Source organism: Cebus imitator, unplaced genomic scaffold (assembly GCF_001604975.1).
Source record: "Cebus imitator isolate Cc_AM_T3 unplaced genomic scaffold, Cebus_imitator-1.0 Scaffold508, whole genome shotgun sequence".
Classification (NCBI taxonomy): Eukaryota; Metazoa; Chordata; class Mammalia; order Primates; family Cebidae; genus Cebus; species Cebus imitator.
Window position 1 is genome coordinate 115,247 of NW_016107823.1, and position 14,566 is coordinate 129,812.

The window sequence follows — 14,566 nt, forward strand, 5'->3', positions numbered from 1 at the left end:
GAACCTCCCCATCCCAGGTTCAAGCGATTCTCCTGCCTCAGCCTTCCAAGTAGCTGAGACTACAGGAGTGTGCCACCATGCCCAGCTAATTTTTGCATTTTTAGTAGAGATGGGATTACACCATGTTGGCCAGGCTGGTCTTGAACTCTGGACCTCAAGTGATCCACCCACCTTGGCCTCCCAAAATGCTGGGATAACAGGTGTGAGCCACCATGCCCGGCCAGTAGTCAGCATCTTTATGAAAACACTTTTATAAGACAAGTTAGAAAACGAGAAGCTTTAAAAGACATTGATTAGGCAGAAAGAAAACTCGTACTACAATATCTGTCAATAACTGTTTAACTTATCTGTAACTCTACGTCTGTGAAAGTATCAGATTGAGTTAGATCCTTCTAAATCACATTTTTTGTTTCCAACAAGATATATACTTTTTTTTGCATATTCTCCAGAATGAACACAAACCCTACTTGTTAAAAAGAGTATTAAAGTTTGCTTTAAATTTTACAAATGCATATATGCAGATATTTACTACAATTAAACAGCTTGTTCTTTTCTTTGATGAATATATTCATGCAAATATACTCTTTTCCTAAATCATAAATATTTTTATTCCCACAGAAAAAAAGTGTAAGAACCCTACTATTTGTGAATTCACAGCCATGCTCAATGTTCGGAGAAGGAAAACGATGTATAAATAATGACAAAATTATTAAATCACCAAAGTTGCCAAAACATCCATAATTCGGTCTAAATGATAGAAGGAAGTTTGAATTAAGTACAAATTACAGAATAATTGTAAAGAAATGCACTTTTCTTACAATAAATATTTGAATATAACAATGTTGAAAAGTAAAGACCTGCTTTTATAAACAAATCAATGGCGATGTGAGAAAAGCATATCCATTATCTCAAAGTGAATGTTTTCAACATCCTTGAAAAGTTTATTTGTAAAAATTTGTTCTCAAAGTTTGTCTAAGCAGTTCTATCACAGTCCTCTGAACTAGTTAATTATTTATGAAAAGTATTTTCCCTGAGGCTGAAAAATCACTGCAGCATTCCAAAGAACGAATGTTGTAACCCTCAGCAAGTCCCCTTGGTGCTGGCTTGTATCCCTAAACTCACCTTAGCCCTGTATCCAGTGTCTAGGTACCTAATTTAGCTTGGTTGCTATATTTTTAGTATCAAATGTGAACTAAAGACATCTAGATTAATAGAAGTGTATTTATAATGGGCCAATGTTTTAGGTGGCCTTCCCCACATGAGTACCTTTATACTCATCAATAAAGACATATTGTCAGAATTGAAGCATCTCCTCCATTCTCTCTTCTATCATTAAAAAGGGTTATCAAAATGTGATATTCCCTTACTTAGCCCAGAGTAACAAGACCAGATATTCATTTCTCCCAGGTAAATGAGCAAAAGGTCCACGAGTAGGGAATAGACACTGCTACCAGGGATACATAGCAGAAGATAGATCAGATTGTGCTTCTGCTCACAGAACTTCAGATCACAGACTATGTATGATATTCACTTTGGCCCCAGCTCACACAGCCAAGTCTCAGTCCTATCTGGTACATATCTAACCCACTGTGGGCTTTCCAGTGTTATCACAATTGTTCCTTTCACCAGCCTTTGGGTCCTCTAAAGTGCCTTTCTCCCCTGGCCCACTGTCACCAACCACTGCCTCTTGCCCTTCTCCTTCACATCTCAGCTCAAACACTTCCTCATGTCTCTTTGTTAAATGTTCTTAATAGAAGACTATTGCTCCTTAGAGTTTGTTTTTTCTTTTTTACATTACTTTTAAAAATGCAAAGAGAGAACTTTTGGAATGAAAATATTTTCATAATAAAAGTTAAAAAAAATTCTGTCTCACTAGAAGTTCTCAGTCAGTGCTTCAACTCAGCTGTGCTTTTATACAGAATGTGAAACTGTAAAATATTTTAAGTGCTTGTTTACTGGAAAAGACATTGCAATGATTCATATTTTACTTAATTAGAAATGATTTTTAAGTTGGTATCATCTAATAAAAGTCTGTTATTTTATTAACTCTAGAATTTTATTAATATTCTTCTTAAAGATAATGTTTCTAAAATGTCATCATTTTGAGGAAATTTGTTGTTTCTAAAGTTTAAAGTTTTAAAGCTAAAATAATGGCAATATAAAGAAAGTTCAGGAATAACCACTTATTTTAGAATAATTCAAATGTGTTGCTTAACAGAAATACAAAGTGATACAACTACAGTGTTAATACATTTTAAATACAATTTAAGTTATTGTTTCTCTCATCTAAGCTGGGATTTGTCTTAACCTGAGTATGTAACCTGAGCCTATCACCCTTTCTCTGAAAAAGGGAAAAGATACGGATTACAATTCTGAAATTGTAAGTTTTTTAAATGTATATAGTTTCATGAAAAAATGCTTAATTTAATTCACAATCTTATTTAAGCAACAACTTCATTAGACATTGCACATAACACAAATACTAACCATGAGTTTTTTCTAAATATTCCATCTGAAAGCTGCTTTCCTCACTGGCTTAAATGACTTAATTATCTCATCTTTTGCAAGTGTTTTCTGCCCTCTTGTTTTAACTCTCCATACATTTAGAGACACTGTTTCCTGAGACATCTGCTTTTAAATGAATGTTTTCTGATTTATGTTCGTCAAAGGAAGTTAGTAGAGAGACATGTGGAAGTAAATAAGAAAGTTAAAACACTGCGCAATTGCTGAATTCATCTCAAGGAAGCATTTGCTGAAGTGGTGACCATATTCTCGAGTGGAATGAACATTTCAATAGCATGTGCTGCCAGGAAAATACCTGATTTTGAACTTTGCACAAACTCAGGACAGTCACCAAATCAATGGATAGAGAATTATTTGGCTTATATTTAACTAAAATTATCTCAAATGTAGTATCTAAAAACCATCTATAATAAGGTTTAAAATGCTTCCTATGACATAGCATACCATATAAAAACATGAATCATTCATATTTCAAACCCTGAAGTAAGAAAAAGTTCCAATGAACAGCCAAAATCCTGTCATAATGACCCAACACAAATACCATGAGTATCACACAGTTGCCCTGGGCCCTTCTCTCTGAAACAATATTTACTTTTAAAGACATCTGCTGACATACTTTCCTGGGCATTAAAAACCATAAAATACTTAGAAGTAAATTTAACTGAGGAGTTAAAAGATCTGTATGCTGAAAATTATAAAATACTGATGAAATAAATTGAAGACGACACAAATAAATAGAAAGATATCCCATGTTCATGAATTAGAAGAATAGTGTTAAAATGTCCATACTGTCCAAAGTGACCTGCAAATGCAATGCAATCCCTATTGAAACTTCAATGTCATTTTTTACACAAACAGGAAAGAAAAAATGCTAAAATTCCTATGATGCTACCAAAGTAACCTTGGGCAAAAACAATAAAGTTGGAGGCATCAGGCTACTTGATTTCAAGACATATTAGAAAGTTATAGTAATCAAAACAGCATGGTATTAGTATAAAAACAGACATGACAACTAATGGAACAAGACAAAGAGCCCAGAAAGAAATAAACTGACACATTTGCAACCAATTGATATTTTGACAAAGATGCCAATAACACAATGGGGGTATAGAAAGTATCTTCAATCAAGGGAAAAAACTGTATATTCATATGCAGAAGAAGAAAATTAGATGCTTATTTCACACCATAAACAAAAAAACAACAAAAATGTATTAAAGATTTAAATGTAAAACCTGAAACTGTAAAAAAAAGTAGAAGACAATGTATGAGAAGAGCTTTAGGACATTGATCTGAGCAATGATTTTTTTGAGTATAACCCCAAAATCACAGGCAAAAAAAAAAAGCAGAAATAGACACCTGAGATAATACTAAACTAACAAATTTCTGCATAGAAAAATAAACGATCAGAAGAATGAAACTCATGGATGGGAAGAAAATATTTGCAAACCACGTATCTGTTAAGGGGCTAATATCCAAAACATATAAGGGACGTAAATAACTCAATATCAAGAAAGTAAATAACCCAATTAAAAAGTAGGCAAAGGACCTGAACAGACATTTCTCAAAAGATGACATGTAAATACCCAACAGAAGACAAACAGATTTTTAAAATGCTCAATATCACTAACTGTTAGGAAAATACAAATTCAAATCACAATCAAATACCAATGCTTAGCTCTCAGAATGTTTACTATCAAAAAGAAAAAAGATAACAAATGTTGGCAAGGCTGTGGGGCAAAAAAATCCTGGTACACTGTTTGAGTAAATATAAATTAGTACAGCCATTATGGAGAACAGTATGGAGGTTTTCAAAGCATTAGAAATTGAATTACCATATGATCCAGCAATCCCACTTCTGAGTATACAATCAAAGGAAATCAATAGGAATGCCAAAGAGATATCTGGATTCTCATTTCTCTCTCTCTCTTTTTTTTAATTGCCATACTGTCTTCCACAATGGTTGAACTAATTTACACTCCCACCAACAGTGTAAAAGTGTTCCTATTTCTCCATATCACAATAGTCAAGATATAAAAGCAACCTAAGTATCCATCAACATGAATGGATAAAGAAAATGTAGTCCATGCATACAACAGAATACTACACAGCCCTAAAAAATAGATATTCTGTTACTTGCAGTAACATGGGTAAACCTGGAGGACGTTATGTTAAGTGAAGTAAGCCAGCACAGAAAGACAGATACCGCATGCTCTCACTTATATGTGGAATCTAAAAAAGTATTGATCTCAGAGAAATAGAGAATAGAATGGGGGTTACCAGAGGCTGGTAGGGTGAAGAGGAGGTTGGTAAAAGGATGGCTAATGGGTACAAAGTTTCAGTTAGACAGTAGGAATAACTTTTAGTGACCTATTGCATAGCATGGTGACTACAGTTAATAATAATAAGTTGTATATTTCAAAATTGAGAAAACAGTAAACTTTAAATGTTCTCATCACAAAAAATAAGTGGGTGCAGCAGATATGTTAATTAGTTTGATCTAAGAATCCCACAATGTATACATACATCATCAAAATATCAAATTGTACCCCATAGATATATAATTACTTTTTGACAATTACAAATGAAAAATTTTAAATGATAACTTAAAGAATTCTAGTTAAGAAGTCAAATAAAGTACATGTATTGAGAGTTATGTTTCTATGAAAAATGTATACATGCCAAATAATTTTTCATTTCCTGATGTGAAGCAATACAAACATTACTATCATGTAATGCTTTCTCCATAATTCTATCTCAGCATGGGTCACTGATTTCAGCCACCTTCCTCCAGCCCCAGAGTCTTACTTAGTTCATAATAGGTTCTGAAAGTCATAATGTAATCACTAACGGGGCTTTCTATTGTCTCCTGCTTAAATATGAATTATCATTTCATCCCAAGATGGAAACACCCATTGGTTCTTTACAGCCCAAAGAATAACATCTGACATTTTGATAAAGATCTTCACAATTGGACTTCACTTCATTTTCTTCTCACTGTGCACCAACACCACAGCCACACGGACTTTCTAAGTTTTGCCTAAACTTGCCCTATCCCTTCACTCCTCAATGTTTATACACACTCTTCATGTTGCTCTAAATCCTCTTCCTTCCTCATCTCCACCAGGAAATGCTTATGTATTTTCAACATCCAGTTCAAATAAAGACTCTCCTGTGAAACATTCTGGAAGTCTCCATTTGCTCCTGATTCTGGGTTCCCACAGCAAGTTATTTATACATTTACTATTACATTTTGCTTTGTAATTTTCTTTCTATTCACCCCATTCAACTTTGTTCTCTCAAGTATCTATCATAGACGGGTACTCAATACACAATGGAGGGCAAAAGAAAAGAAAAAGAGAATGGGAGGTGAGGAAGGTAAAAAGGAAAAGAGAAACTGCTTGATTCTTTGACAAGATAAGTGAAAATGATAACTAGAGTAGAAATTTTGTTTGTTTTATAATAAGCATAGCAAAAGGTCATATTTCAAAAAATTAAATGACTACCAAATGCCTCGGAGTAATAAATGAAGCATAGTTAAGTCTTCTAGAAACAATGCCAGTAATTAAATGCATTATAACAATAATGTGGTATAGTAAAACATGCATGGTCTTTGAGGATAGGCTGCGTTTGAATGTTAATAACAGAAACTACCAGCTGTGTATCTTTGAGGATTCTACTCTTCCTCTTTTGTAAAATAAGTCTAATGGAGTTGCTATGAGTATTTTTTGAGAAAACAAAGGTAAAACATTGGGCAAATACTGAACATACAGTAAATGAGATGATGAATCTTCATTTAGAAATAAAGTGTAGGCTATCAACCAAAAACATAAAATAATAAAGACATACAACTTAATACATTAATTTTAACTTAATGACTTATGATTAGCTATATAATTATAAAATTCATGACTACATAAGAAAAGGCCTTAAAACAGAGGACCCTTTAGAAAATAAATTACTACTCAAATATATTCTGTTTTGCATTATGATTTAAAAAAAAAAAAAACTTAGGAGAAGCATCTCCACGGCCATTAAAAATAAACTTGATGGCCGAGTGCAGTGGCTCATGCCTGTAATCTCAACACTTTGGGGGGCCAAGGTGGGCAGACCATGAGGTCAGGAGTTCAAGACCAGCCTGGTCAGCATGGTGAAACCCCATCTCTACTAAAAATACAAAAATTAGCTGGGTGTGGTGGTGGGTGCCTGTAATCCCAGCTACTCCAGAGGCTGAGACAGGAGAATCGCTTGAACCTAGGAGGCGAAGGTTGCAGTAAGCCAACACCCTGACATTGTACTCCAGCTTGGGCAACAGAGCAAGACTCTCTCTCTCAAAAAAAAAAAAAAAAAAAATTAACTTGATTTCCACTAAGGAAAGCATTCAGATCTGGTTCAATCACTCTACCTTATAGAAAGTTTTAAAAATGCAAACGTGCAATCAATAGTTACATGCAAAGTCTCTGGAAAAATAACATTGAACAAAAAAGCACTTCTTTAAAAATGATTCATTTGTATTAAATATGTAAGGTATGTCCAACTTAATTTCTGACAAGCGCTTGACTACTTGTGGTTTGCTGGCAGCTAAGCATATATTTGCATCGCATCCTGACAAATGATGATCTCCTGATGGTGACATTCAGCTGCTGTCAACATCATAAACATGTCTGTTCAATCTGTTTACATTCCCCCTGAGCTGGCACTGCTTTCCTAATGCCTGTGTTAATAGCAAGGTGGAACTGCAATAACAAATGAATTTCATTTAGTCTACGGCTAAGGCCTTGGGAAGTACCCATTTCAGGCATAAAACCAATTTCAATTTAGCTTCAATTTCTCTTTTAAAGAGAGAAGAAATTTCCACTACTGAAATTACTGTGAAAGGCATGGCATATTCCAGTTTCCTTTCTTAGTAATTTTTGGCTTGTTTTCCCATTATAATTAGAATTTCATTTTCTTAATCTCCTCATATAAATACATAAAAATTTCTGTTCTATGATAGTTTCACACTTAATAAGAACAAATCTAATGAAAGTACATTAGCCAGATAAAGCAAATGAAAATACAGGATGTACATTTCAATTTAAATTTCAATGAATAATGTTTTAGTATATGTATATTCTAAACACTGCATGGGGCATATTCATGCTAAAATATTATTCATTATTTACCTGAAATTGAATTTAATTGGGCATCTTGTATTTTATTTGGGAACCTTTAATTAGGGTGTTTTGACAACTTACATCTATTAATCTATCATTCAAAAGAAGGATGAAATTCAGGACCAAGGTTTCTCAGAAATATTTTCCAACAGGTGGCTTCTTAGCTTGTAGAGGTTTTCTGTTGCTTTTTGGTGAGGGCTGGGGGGATGTTGGTTATAAAGACCTGTTCTGAGGGAGGTTCACTCACTTTTTCTTGATCAGTCTGTTGAATAATGACATTTTTACTTTTCCTTGAACAGCACAACAGCCAAGCTGCCAGATCTTTTTTTTTTTTTAATAATCATTCAAGAGATATGACAGCTCTCTGAGATACCAATTGTCTTTTTAAAAAATACCTTTCTCACACTAATCTGTTTTACAGGTCTTAAAAGTAAAACAAGACTTTGAATACAGAGAAATGGACAAGTTGGATGAATGCATTCTGCTTGTTTAAATATTTATATCCAAAATAAAAGTATGAAACTTCCTTAAAAAATTGTTTTTAATTATGATAAAAGGCCAAAGGGCACACACAAATCATCTGTGAGTTGCTTTGCAAATATTTGTCAAAGACCTTACATTATGTCACATTCTGCACTATTTTACCGCCCACCCCCCATGAGCCATTCACCTTGTAATCTAGTCCTAACAGCCAAATTCCTCTTTTAAAATCTTACTCTCATCACTGCCTTCCAGGCAACAACTTTAATCTGATGTGCTGGTCATTCCTACTTTCACTATTCTAATTTACTGTCTGTTATTCGATGATTTAATAAACGCTTATTAAAGCAATGAGCAAGGTGAACGGTTCATATTACTAAGTTGTTTGCAGTCTGGTAGTCTGGGCTGATTATTAAAAAGAAAAGGAAGTTTATAATAAGGGAAATATACTAGACTTCAAAAGTTGAGAAAAGTCTGTTAGAGACATCAGTAAAGGCCCAGTGAGAATGGGCTTCACAATCAGGGATGCTGAGGTCTGAATCCAAGCTCCAACCCTTATTGCGGAATGACTTTAGGCATATTAATGACCTCTCTGAACCTCATTTAATAATTACCTACCTCAGATAATTGTTGTCAGGTTTAAGATGAAAATGTTTTATACTTTACAGGACACATTTGTAAACACTTAGGAAAAAATCAGCTATTGTAGAGTAAAATGGCAAAATTGTTACAAATATTGGAATTAGACTGTCATAGTCTGGATATTAGATCCTCTCTTTACTAGCTGTGTTGACTTAGGCAAGTCACTTTATCTCTCTACGCCTCATTTCCTCATCTATATTAACTGAATAATAAGAGTATTTCAAAGTTTTAGTCCAATTTTATGCTTAGCAGAGAGGATAAAATAGATTAACTCATGTATAACAACTCTTCATTTTAAAAAAAATCAGGTAAAACTCTACAGTGTCTGGTACTGTAAGTACTCAAGAAATGTTAACTACTTCAATTACCATCCTTGTCATTCTTATTATTTAAAGGGGTAGCACTTCAGATAAGTCTTCATGGGCTAGTAATATTTAAATGAAAGAACTGAGAAGAAATTTCTGGCTAAGAAGATAGCAAGAATAAAAGTAGAGAAGAATGAAGCAAGAAAGTTTGTTCAGGGGTCAGAAAATAGAGAACCAGAGAATAATAAAGTAGATAAGAAGGCAAAAATTGGCAGATAAAGGCTTGATTGTAGAAGGGCTTGGCGCACATTTGCAGTGTTGGTATATACTTCATTATCCAATAAATAGTCTCTCAAGGTGTCGAAATGGAGAAGTTATGTGATGGCAGTCACATAAAAGTAACCTGGCAGCACTGGTTTTGAGTAGATTCGGAGGTGACAACAGAGGCAGAAAGATGAGTTGGGGGCTCTGAACCTGTCTGAGCAGGAAGTTAGAAACGCATGAACTTGGGCATCCCAAAGGAGAATAGAAGAGAGGACCAGTTCCCAAGATTGTAGAATCTGAACTGAGAGGACTTGGCAGTTGTTTAGAGGAGGAGGAGGTGAGGAGGAAGGTGAGAAAGAAATTTCCTGAGAAATAGACCAGATGCAAATTGGTTGTGAGTGACAGATACATGGGAGTTGGGACCACAGATTATTCTTTAGCAAGGGGGAAGCTGTATTGGGTCTAGACAGAGTAAGGACTAGAAATGTGCCATGAGAAGAGAGGCAGCCCAAAGAGAATGGGGAATGAACTGTCAAAGGCAATCGACAGGAAGGAGGAACCAAGAGGTAGATGTCACCTAGGGACATACGAAACAGCAAAGCGTAAAAACACGCTTTGTAAAGAGTACATTCAGGAAGCAAAGTGGGGATGGAAAAGGCAAATCAATCTATGCTCACCATCCTCCCAGAGGGTGGCACTGACCCTTTTGGGCTGAGTTAGAGCTCTTCCTCTCAGGCCTCAGAGCACCCAGTGCAAACCCTATTAGAGGTCTTATCAAGACAGGTCACACGGCAAAAATTGGTGGTACATATATGCTCAGTAAGTGTTTGGAGAACGAATGAATGAGTAAATTGGTGACCTTTAAAACCTTAGTCCTCCATGCCATTTTTGCATTATAATGCTTTTTCCAGTATCACAAACTGGACTCTCATTCACAAGTCTAAGATTCACCCTACTTCACGTAGTAGGCCACAATACTTCGGTGTTTGTCAATTTGCTTTACTAGCATTTAAGTAGCCTAAGGGAATACATAAAGAGTTTTCAAAATGTGTTTCCAAAGCCTTTGTGGTTCCATGAAATACCTGACCCTACTTGCCCTGCCTCCCTCCCGCATCCCATTGCATAGGGACTGCTCAGAATAAACGTTGGGGGGAGGGAGGAAATGGCAGGCAGACTTTAATTGGTTACACAAGTGAGACATCATCATAAGACTGCGTTTTAAAAAAGAATTCTGAGACTTTTTACATATAGCTTGAAATACATTATACTTTACTCAAATTATAGAATGTTCATGTAAAGTAAGTCCTTTTGTTCATGTTTAAATCATTGCCCAAATACCTAAAATTGCAAAATAAGATCCCAAATTTTTCCACCATTTTCCCTTTCCCTGTATACACATATGAAGAGAAGTAAAGCAGTAGAGATGTTTCCCCATCTCTGAATGTGGTTTATTCTCTACAGCATTTTGTGTTTTCCAATATTCAACCTGAACAGCTATCTTCCAAGAAGCTAAGTAATACATTAACACAGGTTATACTGTGAAATTCAAAGCTTTAGTCTAACTTCACACTAAGATTCTGTTTTAATTGGCTTGGCATGGGAGCCAGTCAAGCACGAGTGTGTGGGAGCTGGCTCCTGGGGCTAATTTATGCTCATCTGTCCCCAGCTCTACAGGCAGTGATTTCATGTTGGTAACTTAAAATTGACCATGCTGGGAGAATTTACCCCACAGAAATCCTCAAATGCTACGAATCTGAGCATTTTTTCTGCCTTGTGATCCAGCTCACCAGTACACCATTCAAATTGTTTAAGTTCCTTACATGAAATTAATTTACAGCTAGGGGCTGAGACCTACTACAAAGAAAGCATATACTCAATGAATTAGTTTTCCAGCCTTATATGTCGGCAGCTATATGTTAGCAATCTCACTACCTGGTGCCACTAGTATATATTTTACACATTAAGTGTTCTTCTAAAAATATCTATATAAACAGTATTTTTAATCAACTCAATTTTTCAATGTTAAAACTGCTGGCGAATTTTTGAATTAAAAGACTAGTCACAGAATTTGAATGGTGAAACTAATTTAAAAAGTGCCTAGTGCAGCTCTCAGAGTTAAAACCGAAAAAACTAAGATTATTATGACTTCTTAGTTCCAGTCCCAAGGGGCCTTTTTGAGTGCTAATAAGGACAAGGACACTAGAAAGAACTCACACTTTAAAATGAAAATGTCAACACTTAGCTGGAGTGAAATAATTAAATTGCTTATATATATTTCCATACCTCATCATCTGAGTACAGCAAATACATGTATTCAAACAATCTCTTGTGAAAAGAAAGCTTCCTTTCTTATAGGATGCTGTTACTGGTATCACTGCTACCTAATCTTGTGAACTGGTTAAAAATAATACATTACTGGTTAATCTTTTTAACTGTAACAAAGAGAAAATATAACATCATACCCATGCAAGAAGCAACAGATTTCTTTTCACCGTTCCACAATATCCTAACATCCCCACAATGATAAGGAAACAGCAAACAGCAATCATGACCGGATGAACCACAGGAAAGTAAGTCAAAATGACTGCTTCCTCTACCCTGAAAGAAGAAAAATAATGCCGTATTAGCAATAAAATACAATCAAAATGCACACAAGACCTAGTACAAAACACAATTGTGATTTGTGTTAATAGTTCTTTAAATCATGATGCCTGAAAACTAGTGACTGTATTGTTATTTTCAAAATCACTGTGCTATTGTTTCTATGTTTACTTGCTTGCCTGCTTTATTTTTGGTTTTGCGGTGTTTGTCTTTTTTTTAATACAACCGATAGCTTTCCTACCCCTACTCATTTAATATACAATATAGGGGATCTTGATAAAAAGTTCATCTGTTATTATCTCTGACGCCTTAGCCTAAGTAAATCACATGGCATCCTATGCTATTTCCCAGCTGGGAGGAATCTCCTTCCTTTTCTCTAATCTTTGACCCCATGTGCACTATGTTTCTACTCCCTGACAACTGATCCTCCCCTACAATGTGAAAGACTACTATGCAAAGGGAAATTAATCTACATTAAAAGAAAGAAAAAGGTAAAAGTGATTTTTGCTAGAACACAATGAAAAATTCATTAACCAAAACCAGAACTAATGATACAAATTAACCATTATTAAGCTAAGTTCCTCTGCGTTAAGGACTTGACAGAAATGTTTTTCATTTAATCCTTCCCACAATTCAGATGTCATATATCATAATACAATCTCCATTTAAAGATGAGGGAGTAAAAAGTAATTTGTCCCCTGTGATGTTAGTACATCAACCCTTGAAATTTGAGAAAAAAAATCATTGTGGTGTATGGTTTTCATTAACCTAAGAATATGAAAGTAAGTAATTTTCTTAGAAAAAGTAACTATGCTGGTTTTTTACACACACATATGACATGGCTGACACACACACACAGCCAGGAAGACAGGCAACTGGTATTACCATATCCAGAAATGTCTGTATAAACATGCTGCCACCTGATCTCATTTAGGACCAGAGGCACACCTTAAGGAGAACTCTGGAGGATAAAAGTGTCTGTGACAAAGGTTGCTATGGGTAGGAAAAACTTTTCCAAAAGGTCAAGGAAGAGCACTACCATATAAACAGCTAACAGCAAAGTTATTTAAAATCAGCATGAAAAAATTCAATTAATAATTATAAAGTATACCTTGTTTCTGCAGTTAAAGTCAGAACATTATTTAGGTAGTCCCTGATCCAAGCAGAAACTGCCAACACACTGATGGACATTAACTGGGGAGAAAAAAGTACAAACTGGTTACCGAGGATTTATGTAACATTTGCTGCAGGATTAATAATAGAAAAATCAAGGATTTTGTTACATATCTTTCCCAATTACCATTTGCTACTTCTTGAAATTTACTATTACTATAAATATCAGCCATTCCATTTTGAAATCATGTCATAGGCATCAAGTAGAATACCACCTACATGGGATATAGAAAACTAGACTATTAAGCGGCTGATCCCGCATTCAGGACAGAAACTGCACAAGATGAGAAGGCCACAGAACAACTAAATTATCAAATATATAAGATGCGTCTAAAACAATTGTCATTCTTAAAGGCAAGGAAGAAATTAAATACTATTACTGAACAATTAAATATTGTCAAAAAAGTCACAGGTTCTAATTTCAAATGACTTCTATTGGCTAAAATTCAAACAATTTAAGCATTAAAATGACAGTAATAGTAATATATTAAATGCAATCCTTTAAAACATACCTGAAGTTCTAAAGTATATAAACTCATACTAACACATGTATGTGTTAAAGTATATAAACTCATAATGAACACAATTCTCTGGTCATCTTTGTAGAAAGTTGAATATGAAACTCATTATTCAGAAAACTGGCAAGAATCTATCATTTCTATTTATCCTACTTTTCCTGTACAAAGTAAACGAAGAAACAAGGACTTGATGAAAGTTTTTATGGAAGAATTTCTAGTAATATTTGCAGAAAGCATTCTAGGGCATCACCATTTAACAACCCTATCTGAAATAATGTATCCCTAGAAAAAAAGATCCTCAATGGCTGCAAATTTTTCAGGTCATTGGTTCTCAATCCTGTCTATACATTAGAACCACTTAAGACTCAAAGATATTATTAAACACAGGTCTACCCTGGACTAATTCTAGGGAGTGGGGCTTGGGCATCAGAAATGTGTAACAGCTTCACAGATATTCTAACAGGTAGGCAGGGCTGAGAATCACTACATTAAATGAAAGACTGCTGGGAAGTCACAATGGAGAGAGTGGGTGGATGATCCAGACCCCACTGGTTACTCTTAGTGTCACAAAAAGAGACAACAAGGCATAATGTGTCTCCCAACATGTTGCAGTCAGAAGCACACAGAAATTCTTATGAAGAATTTTCACCAGAAAGTCAAACTTGAATCTGATCAAGGCTCCCACACTATTAGCTGATAGAAAATACATGAAATAGGCCGGGCGCGGTGGCTCACGCCTGTAATCCCAGCACTTTGGGAGGCCGAGGCGGGTGGATCACGAGGTCAAGAGATCGAGGCCATCCTGGTCAACATGGTGAAACCCCGTCTCTACTAAAAATACAAAAAATTAGCTGGGCATGGTGGCACGTGCCTGTAATCCCAGCTACTCAGGAGGCTGAGGCAGGAG

At 35.2% G+C, this 14,566-nt stretch overlaps 1 protein-coding gene across 5 annotated transcripts in view; it reads right to left on the bottom strand.

Moving 5' to 3' along the window:
* TSPAN12 (tetraspanin 12) overlaps positions 1-14,566 on the bottom strand; it is a 78,222-nt gene that overhangs the window by 46,706 nt on the left and 16,950 nt on the right. For all 5 annotated transcript variants that reach the window (XM_017513864.2, XM_037733244.1, XM_037733242.1 and 2 more), the window contains 2 exons: positions 13,080-13,162; positions 11,830-11,965 (listed from right to left, as the gene is read on the bottom strand). In XM_017513864.2, the coding sequence (XP_017369353.1) occupies positions 11,830-11,965; positions 13,080-13,162 (219 nt within the window). The remainder of the gene's footprint in view (positions 1-11,829; positions 11,966-13,079; positions 13,163-14,566) is intronic.